This window comes from Cebus imitator, unplaced genomic scaffold (assembly GCF_001604975.1).
Source record: "Cebus imitator isolate Cc_AM_T3 unplaced genomic scaffold, Cebus_imitator-1.0 Scaffold126, whole genome shotgun sequence".
Taxonomy (NCBI): Eukaryota; Metazoa; Chordata; class Mammalia; order Primates; family Cebidae; genus Cebus; species Cebus imitator.
Window position 1 is genome coordinate 3,411,986 of NW_016107441.1, and position 17,856 is coordinate 3,429,841.

The window sequence follows — 17,856 nt, forward strand, 5'->3', positions numbered from 1 at the left end:
AGACATAGGGCTATTCATAGCAACATTATTCATAGTAGCCAAAAGGTAGAAATAACCCAAATGTCCATCTATGGATGAATGAATAAACGAAATGTGGCATACATACAATGGAATAGTATTCAATCTTAAAAAGAAATGGAATTTGGCTGAGCATAGTGGCTCATGCCTGTAATCCCAGGACTTTTGGAGGCCAAGGTGGGAGGATCATTTCAGGACAGGAGTTTGAGACCAGCCTGGGCAACACACCTAGACCTGGTCTCCACAAAAGATTTTTTAAAAATTAGCTGGGTGTGGTGGCATGGGCCTGTAGTCCTAGCTACTTATGAGGCTGAGGTGGGAGGATGGCTTGAGCCCAGAAGTTTGAGGCTGCAGCCAGCTATGACCCTATGACTGCACCAGTGACTACACCACTGCACACCTGCCTGGGCAACAGAGTAAGACACTGTGTAAAAAAAAAAAAAAAAAAGAAAGAAAAAAGAAAAGAAAAGAAAAAGGATTGAAACTCAGATACATGCTACAACATGGGTGAATCTGAAAAATATTATGCTTGAAATAAACTGGAAAAAAAGAACCAATATGCTGTGATTCCACTTATTTGAGGTACCTAGCATAGTCAAATTCAAAAAGGATAAAGTACAATGGTGGGTGGTTGCCAGCAGTTGTGGGGAAAGGGTAATAGAAGTTAGTGTTTAATGGGCTCAGAGTTTCAGTTGTGTTGATATTAAGTTCTGGAGATAGATAGCCATGATGGCTGCACAACAATGTGCATTTGCATAATGCCGCTGAATCGTACACTTTAAAATAGTTCAAATGATAAGTTTGATGTATATTTATCACAAAAAATGTGTTTTAGAAAAGACATAGAGTTAGGAGCTAGAAATAGAAAAATGGCCATTCTAGGCAGAAGCAACAACAGGTACAAAGCCCCTGAGGCAAGACTGTGCCCAGCGTGCTCAAGGAACAGCAAGGAGGCCAACATGAGTGGGGTACAATAAGGACAGTGAAGTGTGAGGGCTGATGATATATTGCCTTGCAGGATCCTGTAGTTCCTTAGGAACCTAATGGGAGGTGGGTAGCCACTGGAGGGATTTGAGCAGAGGGGCGATACAATCTAACTTTGGATAAAATAAGATCATTCTGGCTGCTGCGTTCTTTAATCTGAATCTCATTGGCCAATAGGTGTAAGAAAAACACCTACCTCACAGGGTAAATGTGAGCATTTAAAGAGGTAATGCATGTCAAGGGCTTAACATGGTGTCTAACATAGAGTAAGCACTCAATAAAAGGTAAGCACTATTGTGATGGAAATCCAAAGAAAGACAACAGTTCCCTGAAGAGGAAGTTTTAGAAGGCTTCGTGGAGGAGGTGGCAGTTCAACTAGACATGGAAGGATGAACAAGGAGATGCATGGTCAACAGCACGTGAAGGAAAACAGAAAGCCTGCAACAGGCTGAGCGAAGCTCAGGGCAAAGCAGGAGACAGAACTTTTGATCAGTCCTAGCAGGTCACAGGCGAGGACGGTGGTGGACCCTAGAGCCGAGGTGATGGAAGCCTTGAAGGTTTTGCTGCAGAAATCAAGATCTGAGCGTCATGTCAGAAAACTGAATCCCCATCGCTCAGCCTGGAGCTGGAAGAACTGAGGGGCAAGAGTTGGCAGAACGCCGTTCAAGGACTGGGGACAGCTAGGCACGGGGGTCAGCGGCTGAGCTAGAGAAGAAGAGAATCAAGAGGACGAATGTGGGGGTGGCAGAGAGGAAGGCAGCCAAGGGAGAGTTCCGTTCCTCCGCATCGGGGAAGAGGCAGTTAAGTGACCAGCGTCGAGTGCCCCGAGGAGGAGTCGCTGGCATCACCGTCGGAGTCTAGTTCCGCGGCCCTCCGAATCGCCCAGAAGCCCGACTGCTCCGTCAAAGCCCTGGCCACAGTTGCAGACACATTGCCTGGTCTAGCGCAATTAAGTGTTTCATGTTTCAGCTCCCAGACATCAGGGCTCAGGTCTGTTTTCATTTTATCCCAGAGCCTGGCAGAGTGGCACTTGGTAGACACTTGCCAACGGTTCGCTGTCTGAATGTGAGAAACCGTCAAGAGCTTTCGGGGAAGGGCTCAGTGCGCTGAGGGTCTAGAAGCGCGAGAGAGAATGCAAGGCATTCTAACTCCAAGGGGGTTTGACTTGCGTGAGGAAAGGTGCTGCAGAGAGGCTACGGTCACCTACCCACCAGTGTGCAGGATCTACAGACGGGCGGCGGGAGGGCACAGCTCCCCACAGTTTCCAGAGGGCGTTCACACCTAATGCCAGGGGCCTCCTAGAGAAAGAAAACCAGGGCCCGCCCGCGGAACAGTGAGCGTGGAGCACGGCTGTGACCCCGTTTCATGGCCGGGAACACTGAGTCCCCGGGGTCAAAATGTAGGTCCTCAGGAGTTGGGGCCCGAGCCTAGGTGGGCGGGAAGCGATAGCCCCAGCGGGCTGCAGGCGCAGAACGCCTGGCGGGCCCCCAGCACTATTTGCGTATCCCTAGCGAGGCAGCAAACGCTCGGCTGCAGTCCCGGGCGGACGTTGCCAGGCGGGGCGGCAGGGTCCCCGCGCGCGGACACGCACCCCACCCAGCGGTGCCCAGCCCGCACCAGTTAGCGTCCAACTCGCCAACTCCGGGACTTTCGCAAGGCTCTCGAGGGCGGGGGAGCCACCGAGGAGCGGGACGCACCATCGCGGCTCGAGAGGGGGGAAGCGCTCCGGCCCCGCATCCTGCCAAGCCCGGGGGGGCCAAGACTCTCCGCCAGAGGGCCGAGGCTGCGGTGCAGGAACTCGACAGCCGACCCAGGGACGAGCGGCCTAGGGCGGGCGGCTCGGCGGGACTCGGGGGCGGTGGCGGCTGCGGCGATCCCCTACCCATGGCGGCGGCGCTGTAGCGGCGCCCGGCTCCCTGGCCGGCGAGCAGCGGAAGTGCCGCGGAGTTGGAGCAGGGCCGGCGCCGCGGCCGCTTCTGCTCGCTGAGCTGCTGCCGCCGCCGGGCGGACGGGCGGACGCGCGGAGCTGGGGGCGGCGCGGCGGGGCCGGCTGGGTGCGGTGGGGCTGACCGGCCCCGATGAGGCGGAAGGAGAAGCGGCTCCTGCAGGCGGTGGCGCTGGTGCTGGCGGCCCTGGTCCTCCTGCCCAACGTGGGGCTTTGGGCGCTGTACCGCGAGCGGCAGCCCGACGGCACCCCCGGGGGTTCGGGGGCGGCGGTGGTCCCGGCGGCGGGACAGGTGAGTCCCCCCGTTGCCACAGGCCGGGAACACCCCCTTCCTGAATTTACTTTTAGCCTGCGATTTCCTCCTCCACCTTCTGCTGTCTGCCTCCTCAGAGTCAGCTTTGACTCTTCAGCTCTTCCCATTTTTTGGATGGGAAAATTGAGTCCTGTTGGGACTTGTCCAGGGTCCCACACCAGTCAGAGACTGAGTCCGAGCTAGAACCCAGGCGCTGTTTCTCACCACACGTTACCACCTTCCTTTCTGTCCCCGTCTGGTATTCCTTGACCTCTTCCCGTGGATCTATTTTGAAGAATCCTATGTGCATCCCTGTATCCCAGGATGATTCCTGCCTCTGCCAATAGGAATGAAGATTCAGGTTCTTCTATTTCGTGTCCAGTATTTGGTGTCCAGTTACCCCCCAGCGCCCCCCCCGCCCCCCTCCCGCCGCCCACAACCCCCACCTGCTGATCCCAGTGTTCCTTGCTCAGGTCAGACCTTTTCCTGATTTCCCATCCGCCCAATGAGACACCTGGGCCTTCCTCCTCTCCCCATTTATTCAACACCCGCACCATCCCCCCAACTCTAGCCTTTTCCTTCCTCAGATCCTGTGGATTCCTTAAAGAATGTGAAGATCAGGCTCCCATTGAGGCTTCAGGCCCCTGGGGGTGGAGAAGGGGGTGAGCTCCTGGTCCTTAAGGGACCTGCTGCCTTTGACCTTCTGGGAGTCCAGAGGTGGGGCTCTGGTGGGGGGACCCCCAAAATGTCCCAGAAGCTATTGGGGCCCAGTGTCCTGAGGATGGAATACCAGATGCCTTCCCTATCTCTTCGAAACTTGTCTAGTCTGATTAGTTGTAGTGTTTATTGCAGCTAAAACTGGGATTGGCATGGTTTTTGCCTCTTTTGAACTTACCCATGTATATTTGTGTGTATGTGTGTGTGCATGCATTTAGACTAGCAGCTCCCTGATAGCAGAAGCTCTGTCACATCACTCCCACCCTCCCAGGAGGTGCTAGTGAGTGTACTGCTTAAACTGTTTGATACAGTGGAACATTTCAGGCTTTCTTACGGGATTTCCCTGGCCCCATGAGAAGTGGATAATTTGTGTATGATTGATGGTTTTCCTTATTCTTCCCAGTATCAGACTGCTGTCTAGGCAGTCTGGCATCTGGAGCACAGAAGGCCCTTTGCTGCAGAGCTGACCAAGTTGAGCTCAGCCTGTCACTCTGTTAATTGTTGCAAACCATCCTAGAGGGTCTCATTGATCTTTCTGGTAGAGCTTACTGTTTAGAAACTAAGGTTTCCATATGTTTCCTAAACCCCTGGTTCAAACCCTGATAGCCAGCTTAGACCTCTCCCTAAAATTCTGTATCCGTATGGGTTTTCCTTTCATGAAATTCCTTTCCTCTGTTCCTATTCAGTACCAGCATCAGAGTCAGGAGTTCGGGGGTTCTGTCCTCAGCTCTACCACTAACTTACTGTGTGTGTCCTTGATCACCTTTCCTCTCCTTCTCTGAATCTTACTTTCTTGATCTTTAAACCATAAATATTGGTCCAGCTCCAACATTCTGTGATACTATGTGTTCATCGATGAGGAATACAGTGGTCACTTCTTTTTTTCTGTCTTGAGTCAGGAGTTCTTTTTGTAGCATCTCTAACTGTGGAGGCTTCACACTGGACACAGCCCCAGGTCAAGGGGGAGTGTCATACCCTAGGGCCAACTCTCCTTTAGAATAGCTGTAGCCCATTCTAAAATAGTGCTTGACATTTTGCCTCTGCCTGGAGAAAGCCCTCGTATTTCATTTGCTATAGTTGCCAAAGACGTCCTGATTTTCATTTCTATAGACCCAGATGTGTAGAGAAGGTCAAGGTTAACTGCCAGTTTGGCCTGAGCTTTCAAAGTAAATTACTCACGTGTGCAAGAGGGTATTGATGGAGTAAGGCAGCCTTTTGGGCAGGGAGAGAGGGGAGCAACAGCTGGGTGCTGCTCAGAGCCCGTAACTGAAATGGATAGATAGGCTTATCTGGGAAGATCTAGTTTTTTGTTCATTTTATTTTCTCTGGAATAGCATGGAGAGGAGGAAGAAGTGGTGAAGGGGGTTTGGGGGGGTTAGAGGGAATACCAACTGATTATCCTTGCTTTAAAGAAAATCTCTTTGCTTCCTGGGAGCAGCAGAATGGAGCTGTCTCCCCAATGATAAGCTCTTCTAGGTGCTACAGGATTCAGCATTCATCTGCTGCCTTTCAAGAACGCCCTGCCAAATTTCCACACAGCCCCTTTTTGTTTCACTCTCCCACAGATGCAGAGCACTGGGCTTGGCCCCCCAGTCCCTTGCTTGAATGTCAGCTCGCCTTGACGAAAGGGGCTGACTTCTCGGAGTGATGGCGTTCCATCCCTCCTCTCAGTGTACTGGAACATACACGCAACGCTCCAGGCTGCTATCTGGGAAATCTGGCATCTTGAGCATACAGAGCTTTTTCGACAGGGCTGACCAGTTCTGAGCTCAGCCTGTCACTCTTAACAATTGTTGAGAGTCATCTTTGAGCACCTCGTTGATCTTTCTGGTAGAAATAACTGCAGAGGCTCAGGAGGGAAGTCTGACAGGACTTTATCCAAATGAAAAATGTGTTCCATATGGATTTGAAATAAGTTTCTTTGGAAGTAACATATCCACTACTCGAGTAGTTCTCTAACTCCTGATTTCTCCACTGGCTTAAAGAATATGAAATTTCAAATTAAGAGTGTTTATCATCTAGAATGAAGGGCTACAAACCTGTCATGCCAGCTTGTCCTGGGTATACCTCTGAAGCTGGGTAGGATAGCTGATTTATAAAGGACACATAATGCTTCTAGGATTTTGGCAGTCATCTGGTCAGACAGTTGGCTTCTTGGGAAGCTGCAAAACCAAACAAGAAAAGCCAGTCTTGAAGTCATCTTCCTTTTAATTTGTGGGTCCCTCTCATTCCAAGCCCCAATCTGTTTAACATCTTGGTTTAATTCAACAGTCTATTTCATATTCCAGGGTTGGGACATGTTATTAAAATCTCAAGTAAGGAAACTCAATGTAGTCTCTCCTCATTTCTGAGCCATAATCTCTTATTGAAAAATGACTTCACTGGATAATAGCATATGTGGAACAGAAATTGGTGGAATAATGGAATACCAATGACTAATTTTCAAGTATCAGGATTTCTTTCTCACTGTGTTAGAGCTGAACTTTATTCGTAGAACATCCAGAAATCAATATGTTATTTTCTCTTTTTTTCAGTCTTCCTGGTGGCAGAAGCGTTGCCCATCAGAAAGTTAAGTATCATAGAAATGTAGCCTTGGAATGATTTCCTTAATTTTCCACAGAAGGATTAGTATCCTTTAACTTGCTAATCACTCCTCTGTCTGCATGCCCAGGTGAAATCTGACACTACTAGGGAAGGGTTGTTGATTTGCCAGAACAAATCTGGCTCCCCGTATTCTTTCTCTCATTCTTGGCTTGCAGTCTACCAAGGAGCCCAGCTGACGAAGGCCTGGGAACAGAGATCTGGCTTTTAGTCTTTTCTCCTGCCCTAAACTCACTGTGTGACCTCAGGAAAGAGGTTTAATCTCTCTGGGCCATAGATTCATCGTCTGCTAAGTGAGGCTTAGATTCAGAAGGGAAAAGGCAAATGCATATTATAATGATGCTTCCCCTCCCATGGACAGGGCAGATATTGCTAATCAATCTTTTTGTGTCTATTATCAGACTTGGGCTGAGAATGTTTCTCAGCAGGACTACTCAAGTAGAGTTAATGACATACAGAAACTCATTTGCAATGTAGGGAATAAATATTTTGTTAGGGCTTTTCCAACTCCTAACATCCTGAGGGTCTGTGAATATGCTTGGAAGCACATCCGAATAGTGGTAGTATGTTTAAACAGGCCTCTGTATCTAACTTGTTATGGGGCCACAACTTAGGGGTATGTTCTTATTTGAATGTCTTTTCTCAGGCTGTAGTCTAAGGATGTTTCGCCTTTGATCTGTTGGTTCCAGTGACATGGTAACAGATAATGGAATCAGGAATGAAAAGCAAAAGCCCATTTATAAAAAGATAACCATCTAGCTTGCTAATTGTACCTTGTCCACAGTCAGCTCTTACACAGAGATGGCATCAGGATCTCCTCACTGAATCAAAAGCACCTTGAGGCAAACCTGGCAGCTACAAGTAAGCCCCATGGCAGCTAAATGCTCATGCGGTGTTTGCAGAGGTTCCTGTGTTACATATATCTGACGCTCTGCATCCCATATGTGTGTCAGAGCTGGTAAGGGAAGGCCTTGAATAAGAGTCTTGTTTCTCCAGAGAACCTCTGTCCTCAAGCCCAGTGGAGTGGGGAAAGGAGGTAGCCCATACACACCTGAATTCCCATGGCAAGAAGTGTATCGTGGCCTCCCCTGCTGGAAATGGAACACACCCTCTTCTAGCACAAAGCACAAGATTTGGCACTTGGTAGACAAGATGTGTTTGCTGAATGATTCAAATGTATCAGAGCATGCCAGAGGCTTCAGAAGTCATCTAGTCATCCAGTCCCCTCAATTTGTAGGTATGAAAACTGAGGCTGAGAAAAGGGGAATCAAATTTAAAAAGTTCCCTTAGGGAGGAAAGCAGATCAGAATACATTCTCCAAGTTCTTGTTCTGTTTCACCATAAGAAATTTTTTCCCCCCATATACCTAATATTTGATCCTTTTCTACCATTATTTCTCTCAGGAACCAAGGTTATCACTCCAAATTTTGGAGGCCAGCGCTGGGACTTACCTGCCTATTTTTTTGTAGATCCATTTTTGTACATTTTCTTTCTAACATTTTATAGTTTTAAAAGTAACTAAAATGGATTGAAATCTATGTGGCAAAGGGCCAGCAGTGGAGGAATTAAAGGCCACGTAGCACATGGCACCATTACTGCTATCCCTGATAGACAGAGAGAATCTGAGCCTAAGAGCGACCTCAGATTCTCTATCAGTTGCAAGAAACAAAACAAATTATGCCTCATGCGCTGAAATGAGTAAGGGAATATATTGGTCCCTGTGACTGTAGTTGGCTTCAGGTATGGTGTGATCTAGAGGTTTATGGCATTGTCAGGGCTTGGTCTCCTTTCCTCTGGTTTCTGTTGGTTCTGACTTTCTCTGTGTGTTGGCTTTGTTCCATTCCGAGGCTCCATGGCAGCAAAAAATGGTAGTAGCTCTTTTAGACCTCAGATCCACACCTAGATGCTAGAGGAAAGGGTCTGTCTCCTCTGGCAGCTTCTACAGAAGAGAGAAAACATTTTTTCTGTAAGCTCTAGCAAGATCTCCTTTAGGTCTTATTGGTTCACTTTGGATCTAATGTGTTGTCCGAACCATTCACAGATTTCAGGAGGATAAGCTCTATTGATTGCCTTAAGCTACCCCGGAGCTAGGAGTGGAGTCGGGTTACCCAGATCTAAGAAGGGCAGTTCCCTAGAGAAGACTCTGGGTGACTTTTTTTTAGAAGAGGAGAAAGATATCTAGAGAAGAAACCCACAAATATTCACTTCAGAGTCCGGCTGACACACTGTTCGAGGCAGTAATCACTCCTTGGGGATGAGATTTGGTGCTGGAGAGAAAAGCCTTTTGCCACCCTGGACGCATTTTTGGGCACGGAACCTGCAGTCTGATGGTCTGTGTTCTTTTTTTTTTTTTTTTTTTTTTTTTTTTTTTTTTTTTTTTTTTTTTTTTTTTTTTTTTTTTTTTTTTTTTTTTTTTTTTTTTTTTGAGACGGAGTTTCGCTCTTATTACCCAGGCTGGAGTGCAATGGCGCGATCTCGGCTCACCGCAACCTCCGCCTCCTGGGTTCAGGCAATTCTCCTGCCTCAGCCTCCTGAGTAGCTGGGATTACAGGCACGCACCACCATGCCCAGCTAATTTTTTGTAGTTTTAGTGGAGACGGGGTTTCACCATGTTGGCCAGGATGGTCTCGATCTCTTGACCTCGTGATCCACCCGCCTCGGCCTCCCAAAGTGCTGGGATTACAGGCTTGAGCCACCGCGCCCGGCCCCTTGGTCTGTGTTCTTATGCCAGCCCTGCAACCCTTTGGCTGAGATGATTAGCCGTGTGGGCCTCAGTTTGTTGCTGAGGAAGGCTTGGGTGCAAATGCTTGCCAACACACAGTGGAGAGTGGAGATTAAGAGCAGTTGAAAGCTGTCTTTATTGAATCTTACTTACCAGTTCTGCCGCGGCCTTCCTTTCCCCTCACAGACGTCCTGAGAACTATCTCCCCTGCCCCCATACACAATAAAAGTCAATTCATTGAAAATTTCTCTCAAGCTGAAAAAGAACTTCTGTCTCTGCAGCTTCCACGTTTTTTCTGCCTGGCCCTCTTAGCTGGAGGAGGTGGAGTGTTCATACTTTGGAAGCTAGAGGAAGCTAAACAATTCTGCTTGCTGTGGTGGGTGGGTGTGTATTTATGCGTGTGTAGCTTTCTCTCCATGTGTCTCTTCTCTCTCTCTTATCTTTGGATGGTTCCTGTTTGCTGCCCTCTGCTGAGTGTAGATAGGAGAGAAAAGAAAAAAGCAGGTCTATTTTTTCCTTCCCTTTGGTTTTAAGAGAATGCTGAGCTTCAGATACTAAATTTTCTTCAGTTTTCTCAGGTGATGAAAGCCACAGCATACAATGATACTGATCTGAAGAATGATGATGATATAGTTGATAATGAGGTTGATAATGCTAATAGTTGTAATAGCAGTTACCATTTATTTAGCACTTACTCTGCTAGGTCCTTTACCTGTACATCTGTTAAATATAGTTGTAACCAGGTAGGAAAGAAGGAGGGAACCAAAACTCATGGAGTAGCAGGTGCTTGCCCAAGGATGCACAGCCTGTAGCGATGGAGCTGGTATTTGCGCTCTGACCTAGTACCAAGTCATTAACCACCGTACTTCCTCCGTATCTGAGCAAGACAAAGGACCTGTCTTCCACCCCTGCCCCTTAAGCCCTTCCTGCAAGCCCAGACATCTGAGCAGGTGAGAGAGACCATTGCCCTAAGACTGAACCTCTTCAATAGCCAAAGTGGAGCACATAGGGTCATGTGGTGGTGGTGTGTCCTTGAAGAGAAACCTCTACCTCAGCCTCCTCCTGTCCCCTTTCCTCCTGGTTCGAGGCATGTGGGACTGCATATAGTGCTCTAGCTTTGGCGCTACACCACCTGATTCAAAACCCTAGGCTTGGGCATGCTCGACTCTGTTCCTGGAATTCTTGGTCTGTAAAATGAGAGTAATGTTACCTATGGCAGAGAGTTCTCTTGGGGGTTCAGTGAGTCACTGTGGGCAAAACCACAGGCAAAATGTTTGGTATAGAACAAGTGCTCGGTAAACATGGTGATGCAGCTGTCTTTGTGAAGTGCCTGGCTTATGGCAGGGACTTAATTCTCTGTGGCTTCCCTTTGCTGGGATAGGTAGGGCTGCATACATTGTTGTTGTCTGGAAGGTGAGCAATTCGAGGATAAGTGGTTGACCTGACAGCATGGGGTTCAGAAGATGTGAAGGAAGCCAGGTGGGTGCAGTCTCTGATTATTGGGGGTAGGGAGGAAATTGTGCATGCAGAGGCTGCTCTTGGTACTGTCCCCCTGAAACTTTGGTATGCAAAGCAATTGTTGGGGTACTGTCTCGACTCCCACCCTGGGAGACACCCTAGAGACCCTCTGTATCCTTCTAGATTCAGCTTATAGCCTGCCACCTCCAGGAAGTGCTCTTTGGTCACTCCAGCCCCCAAGGGTCGCTCAAGGGTCTTAGCTCTTCTGAGCCTTGATTTTCTCATCTGCCTACTTAGATAAGAGACCCTTCAAGGAAGACTTCTAACATCCTTCTTCCCTGCAGCCTTGCACCTAGACCTGACTAACCCCTGCTGGGGCAGCCTGGGTTAACATTCTTTCCTTCCAGGGCCCAGAGCCCTTTGTATAAATCCGTCCTGCAATGCTGTAATTTTTAAAAAACTGTCCAGACTGTCTGCTTCCTAAAGGCAGGAACTAACCTCTCTCTTGATCCCTCTTGTTTGCCTAAAATATTTGCTGAATGGCTGAGTGAGTGAGTGAGTGAAAAATATGGTTGGTCCTCAGTAACTGTTGGCTGAGTGCTGGAAGCTTAGCCTTAGGTTCTTCTTGAGCTTTAGGGTGCTTCAGAATCCCTGGAGGCCTGTTAAAGATGGTGACACCAGGATCCATGCCCAAGGAGCATGACGGGGCTGGGTTGGGCTTGGCCAATGATCACATATTTAATAAATTCTACTGAGGGTCCAACAGGGAACTCCTCTCCACCCATCTGACAGGAGAGACAGACCTCTCTTTCCCCAGGGGCCCACTTCATTCTCCCCAGGAGTGCTTCGGAACCAGCCTTTGAACTTCTATTCCTGGGGATGTTGTTTATCTGCAGCTTCCCAAGTTGTCAATCAGTACCCACAGGGGAGCTCTGTGGTGCTTCTAGCAGTGGCACTGTATCTGATGCAAGCAGATCAGGCTCCAGTCCAGGACAGGGATCGGAAGTGCACTTTGGAATCCCTCTCCTGTGGGGTGAGAGGATTGGTTGGGGCCCTAGAACTTTGTTTTCTTTTGATGCCCATAGTCTGCTGCTCTTCTAGGATGGGTGCTCTGCCTTCCTGCCATGGGCAAAGATAAGGTGCTTGTAAGTGGGTGATGGGCTGAACTAGGGGTCTCCTGGGAAGGGTTAGTATTGTGGAGACCCTGTGTACTGGAGAGAGCAGAGGAGAGAGTGTGGAGTTGGGAACCAATGTGACCTGATCCCCAGGCCCAGCTCTGCTACTTTCCAGCTCTGTGCCTGACCTCTGGGGCTTCTGGCTCCTTCTCCCAAAATGAATCCCAAAATCATCACTGCTTCCTGTGTCGTGGTGATGGTTAGATTAAATTAAATTAAAGTTATGAGGATTGAGGTACAGAGAGGTCAGGTAACATATCCAGGGCCACACAGCTAGGAAGTGATGAAAACAGGGTTCCAACTTGGCTGGGGTGCATCCTTCCACTGCCTGTGCCAGCCACTGACTGGATGGTCTTGGGTGAATCTGTGGGTCCGCTCCCTCTCACAGAGACTTAAAGAGGTCTCAGTGGGAGGTTATCACTGAGGGCCCCATGAGCCTGGTTCTTGGATTTGTTGTTCACTCTAGAAAGCTCTTCTTTTAGCTGAATACCCAGGCAGCTGTGCCAGGGCAGGGATTATAGCCGGTCCCACGTGCCGCCTGGATGCCGCACTCGGGCAGCCTCCCAAGAGCCCAGTTCGCCAGGGTTGTGTGTGTTTGTGTGGGTCTCCCCTGTGAGTTACAAATGTCAGCCTCCTCTGAGAGGCGGGCTGCTGAGCAGAGGGGCCTGGCAGGGGCTTCTGGAGGGAAGGGGGTTTCTTTGAGGGAACAGGTTGGAAACATCTGGCAGGGGTGTGTGTGTGAAAATTGCTTCCTGCTGCTAAAGCACATTGTATGTGCTCAACTGAAAACTGTTATTTTTTGCATGTTTCCTCCTGAGTATTGATCAGAGTCAGCTGCTGACAGTTAAAATGTGTGTGTGTGTGTGTGTGTGTGTGTGTGTGTGTGTGTGTGTGTATGTGTGCGCACGCGTGCCTATTTGTGAAATAACCAGTTTCTAAATTTGGTACCTAGCTTCGGTGAAAAGTTAGTATTCTGTTCTTGGAGAGCCAGGGCCTGTCGTTTGGATTTGTGGTGATTTTATTAATAATAAATCTTAATGGTTGTTTCATTCAGAGAGTGTCTTTTATTAATTTCTTTGACCTTTATGTATTTTTATATCACCTTAACCTGTATACTTTAATGGAGGTTGCAGATTGGTGGCCTGTGGGCCAGATGCAGCCCAGAGATATGTTTTGTGTGCCTTGAACAGTGCTGGCCCATAGATAATAGGGTTTCTTTGTTTTTAAATGTTCGTATGTTACCCGCAGTACCTAAACATTAGAATATTTCATATTTTAAAACAATTCTATACTAATTTCTGTTTTTTTGTTTTTTTGTTTTTTTGAAAAATCAGAAAGTCCAGCAGCTGGGTTCAGGTTCAAGTATAGTAAGGATTTGCTGGATGTGGGGAGCAGCTGTCTCCTTTAGACAGACTCCAGCTCTCCAGTTGGCCACTGCCCCTGCTACCCTTAGTGGTCTAAAACCTGGGCACTTCACCCTTTCACACAACTGGCTGGGCTGCAGGAGACATTCAGCTTGGGAGCCCTCCCTTATGATCTACAACTTCTCATAGCCTTTTCCCAGTTTGTTCTCTATCACTGTGGAGGCAGGGCTTGGCGGGGCTCATGGACTCCACTTCACAGATGCAAAAACTGAGGTTCAAAGAGCATAAGTGACCCGACTAGTCACAAAGCCACTAAGTTGAGGTTAATCTTTCTGTCTCTAAGACTTATGTACTTTTCAGAGAAAAAAATATTAATTACCTGGAAGTATAAGTATATAAACCTTAGGCTCTGACAGACTCACTTATGTTTAAATTTAGATAATTCCCGCTCTATCTCAGCTCAAGAAACCATTTGCCTTGCATCTCTCTGTCTTTAGGTATCTGAATTTCAGGTCTATCCCGTCTAATAAAGTTGTTTTTTTTTTTCCAGCCATGTCAGGGGCTGCTCTAGATTTGTTAAAAAATGTAGGTACAGACTGGGGGTGATGGCTCATGCCTGTAATCCCAGCACTGTGGGAAGCCGAGGCGGGTGGATCACCTGAGGTCAGGAGTTCGAGACCAGCCTGGCCAACATGGTGAAACCTCATCTCTATTAACAATACACAAATTAGCCAGGCATAGTGGTGCAGGCCTGTCCATCCCAGTTACTCAAGAGGCTGAGGCAGGAGGATCACCAGAGCCTGGGAGCCTGGGAGCCTGGGAGCCTGGGAGCCTGGGAGGTGGAGGTTGCAGTGAGCTGAGATCACGCCATTATACACCAGTCTGGGTGACAGAGCAAGACTCCGTCAGAAAAAAAAAAAAAAAAAAGAAATGATGTAGGTACAGAGTTCACCTTGTTTTCTGCCTGTGCTTCCTGGCCTGTCAGGAAACCCCAGAATGTACCTTCCTAATATTGGGGGAGTGTTAGGATCATTAAATAGAGTGAAGACAGCTTTCCCAGCAGAAATGGTACATGCTACACTTCCTGGTCTGAGGGCACCTCACAGGTACCCAGGAGGTTTCTGGAAAAGAGAGAGCCTGGATGAGAACAGCTTCGGCCCCCCCAGAGGCAGCTGAACACAGCCACTCATGTCTTTGAGAATGGGGTTCATTGCCAGGGAAGGAGTAGGGGCCCCTCTGCCTGCCATTTCAAGAACCTTCCCTTGGAGACTCCAGGTGGCTCCTGGTGTGGCAGTGGGGCATGGGATGTAGGGCACAGCTCAGTGTGGCCACCAGGAGTTAGCTTTGTCCTTGAGCACTGAGTCCATGCAGAAACAACAATGCTCGTTAGTTTACTGAGCTCTTATTGCATGCTGTGTGCTGTGGCCATCTCAGTTCATCAGTGCTGTAGTCCCAGGGGACGAGTGCTCTTACTATTGTCATTTTACAGATGGGAAAACTGAGGCTTGGGAAACTTAAGTCACTTCCCAGGCCTGTACAAGAAACAGGTTATGGCACTCAAACTCAGATTTCTTACTCTCCAACTTGTGCTCTCAGCTACCATGTTTTATTGACTCCTCTGGGCAAATCTTTTGACATCTTTTGGCCTCCATTTCCTCACCTGTAAGTGGGAATAATGCCTTCTCGGCACGGGAACAGAGTCAGTTTTCCCAGCCATAACTCTTCCTGCCATCCCTCCCTCATGACAGTTGTCAGACACTGGTGTGGTGTGAGCTGTCTTTCCCACTAGGGTGCGGCCCCTCTGCTTGTGGGGGTGGAGTCTCCCAGCAGAGTCAGCCTGGGGTGTGCCTTTCTCCCTTTCACAGCCTGGACCCCACTTGCCTGCTGCTCTGCACTCTCCCCTGGCAGCAAGAGAGGCAGCTGAGGGCTCCCGCCTCCAAAGCCCTCAGCTGCCTCTCAGGGAACAATGGGGCACATTAAGAAGGCTGCCAAGTGCCAAGCCAGAGGTATTAAAGGGACATTTGATTAGTTTTAACTCTAATTGTCAGGCTTTTGCTTTCTTTTGTTCTCTGTAGCAATTAGGTGGGAGAAAGCCCGGGTGTGGGTTTCCTCCCTCGGCGGCTTGTATGGGCTCTCTCCGACTTTGGGTGCGAGTTGACTCTTTCACCCATCTCCTATTCTCATTCTCAATGCTCTCCTCTCTCTGTGTGTGTTTCTCTGTCTCTTCTTCCACCTCCCCCTACAACCCCCATAGTCTCTCTGCTGTGTGTCCCTCTCTTAGCAAATATGATGAGAAATTACATTAAAGAAGCCATAAGCCTACAACGATAGAATCCTCAATTTCAAGGAATTGTATCTTATTACATTTAGTCTCCCTCAACCTTATCCCTGCCAAATGGTTACCATCTTTGGCTTGGACACCCCCAGTGATAGGGAAGTCACTCTCTTTAGCTCAGCAGAGTCCTAGGTAGTCTGCTGTAGCTCAGGGTTGACCGAAGAATTTCTTGAGTGCCCTCTACGCATCCTTTCAGGCACCTCTCAAATCTTTCCCTTCCCAGAAAGCCTTCCCTGATCTTTCCAGCTAGAATTAATCTGTCTCTTGGAAATGTCTACAGAATTTAATTTGTACAACTGTGGTGGCATGACTGTTATAGTGCCTTGTACTGCCATTTCCCTAGGCGGAGGAATGTAATGTTGAAGGAGCCTTCCTAGCAGGACATCCCCTTGGGTGAGGCTCCAGCGGGGAAGAAAAGATCTCAGAGCTCTCTCTTGTGAGCCTAGGCTTCTATCTTTTTTGAAAAGTTCCATTCCCAAACTTGGCCACTGTGTTTTATGTGATCTTTTAGTCCACAGAATATTCTAGGTTTTTATAGGCCATATAGTCTCTGCCACAACTACGCAGATTGTCTTTGTAGCATGAGAGTGGCCACAGACACTACATAAACCAATGGGAGTGCTGTGTCCCAATAAACCTTTATTTGCAAAAGCAGGCAGCAAGCTGGATTGCCAGGCCATGGTTTGCTGACCCTGTTCTAGTCTTTTCATGGTGAAAGAGCCCTGGGTTTTCGGTCAGGAGCCTGACTTCTCAGGTAGGAGCCACCTTGAGTTGCTTTGTGACCCTAGTTGGGTCCGTGACTCTGCGGTGCCTCCGTTCTCTCCTATGTAAGCTGTGTTAATTGGGAGGATAAGTTCTAAGGATCCCTCTAGCTTTCGACACTCAGTGAGGCCTGAATTCTCTGCTGGATCTGACTACATCTCTGAAATGGATTCCAAATCCACCTATTTTCTTCCAGCTTCCCACCAGCCCATCACATCTCACCTGGATTCCTGCCATAGCCTCCTTGGATCTTCTCCCACCTCCACCCTGAAATCATAGTCCATTCTTTATGCACAGCCCAAGTGCACATCTGCAAGGGTAAATCAGAGATTTCTGCCTCTTTCCTAAAACTCTTCAGTGGTTTCCAGTGCTGCACTGAAACACAGCATGAACCCCTGTCGCATCTGGCCCCGCTACCTCTAGGCTCACTGTGTCCCCTCCTCTCAGTTGTCGCACTGCAGCCACATTACCCTTCTTACACATCCAGCGTGGTCCTTCTTCAGGACCTTTGCATGTGGTCCTGCCTGGAATACTCTTCCCAAAGATTATTGCATGACTAGTTCCTCCTCATCTTTTAAGTCTTGGCTCCAAAGTCACCTCCTCAGAGAGGACTTCCATGAACATATCATCTGAAGTACCTCTTTCCTATGTACTCCATGACTTGTTCGACTGTGAAATGTCCACACAGCAACTTAGCGCTGTCTGGAGTCACCTTGCTTATTTATTTACTTGTTTATTTCTCTGTTCTAGTAGCTACTAACCACCATGAGGGTAGGGACGTCGTGTGTTTTATTTACTGCTGTACCTTATAGTGCTGGCACGTGGCAGGTTCTCAATGAATATTTGTTGAATGAATGAATGAATGCATGCATGCCTGTGTTCCCAGATATCCTACAGATAGGACTCTGTTCCATGTTTCTTCTCACCACTCCTCCATGTTTCGTTTGGACACTGGTCTGTTCTTGGTGTTGAGGGAAATTGTACACTTTCACCCTAAGGGGCTGTGTTCTCATAGTGTGGGAAGAAACAGACTTCTTTCTCCCCTGTTGAGATCAGAAGGCCTCATGGTGTTAACTCCCTAGGACAACAGTCAAAGGACTCTTCCTCTGAGACCTTTTCATCAGAAGCAGTCCCTGTGCTCAGTCCACATGGCTTCATTGGTAATATCTCTGGATGAGGACCCGTTTAGTTCTCTCCCTCCAGACAGTCTTTAGAATATGAATTAAGTGGCTTGTCTGGGATTATATTTTCCCCCTGGTTGTTAGGAGGAAAATATAAGGGTGGACCCCTGCTTACTTCTTTTGTGAGTAGCGTCCCTGCAGTCTATAGGGAGTGTCTTAAGGAAGAGGGCTGCTGGCCCATGCCCCAGTCTTTCCCAAGGACTGCAGCTCCCAGTAAGTGGATAAATTGGCTCATGGGTTGAATTGTGTCTCTCAAAAAGGTATGGCAACGTCCTTACTCACAATACCTCAGAATATGACCT

At 48.3% G+C, this 17,856-nt stretch overlaps 1 protein-coding gene across 1 annotated transcript in view; it reads left to right on the plus strand.

The window, feature by feature from the left end:
• Nucleotides 1-2,943: 2,943 nt before the first annotated feature.
• The window catches only part of GALNT10 (polypeptide N-acetylgalactosaminyltransferase 10), a 233,483-nt gene continuing 218,570 nt past the window's right edge, over nt 2,944-17,856 (plus strand). Inside the window, exon 1 of the mRNA XM_037742761.1 lies at nt 2,944-3,239. Coding sequence (XP_037598689.1) covers nt 3,081-3,239 — 159 coding nt within the window. The 5' untranslated portion in view covers nt 2,944-3,080. The remainder of the gene's footprint in view (nt 3,240-17,856) is intronic.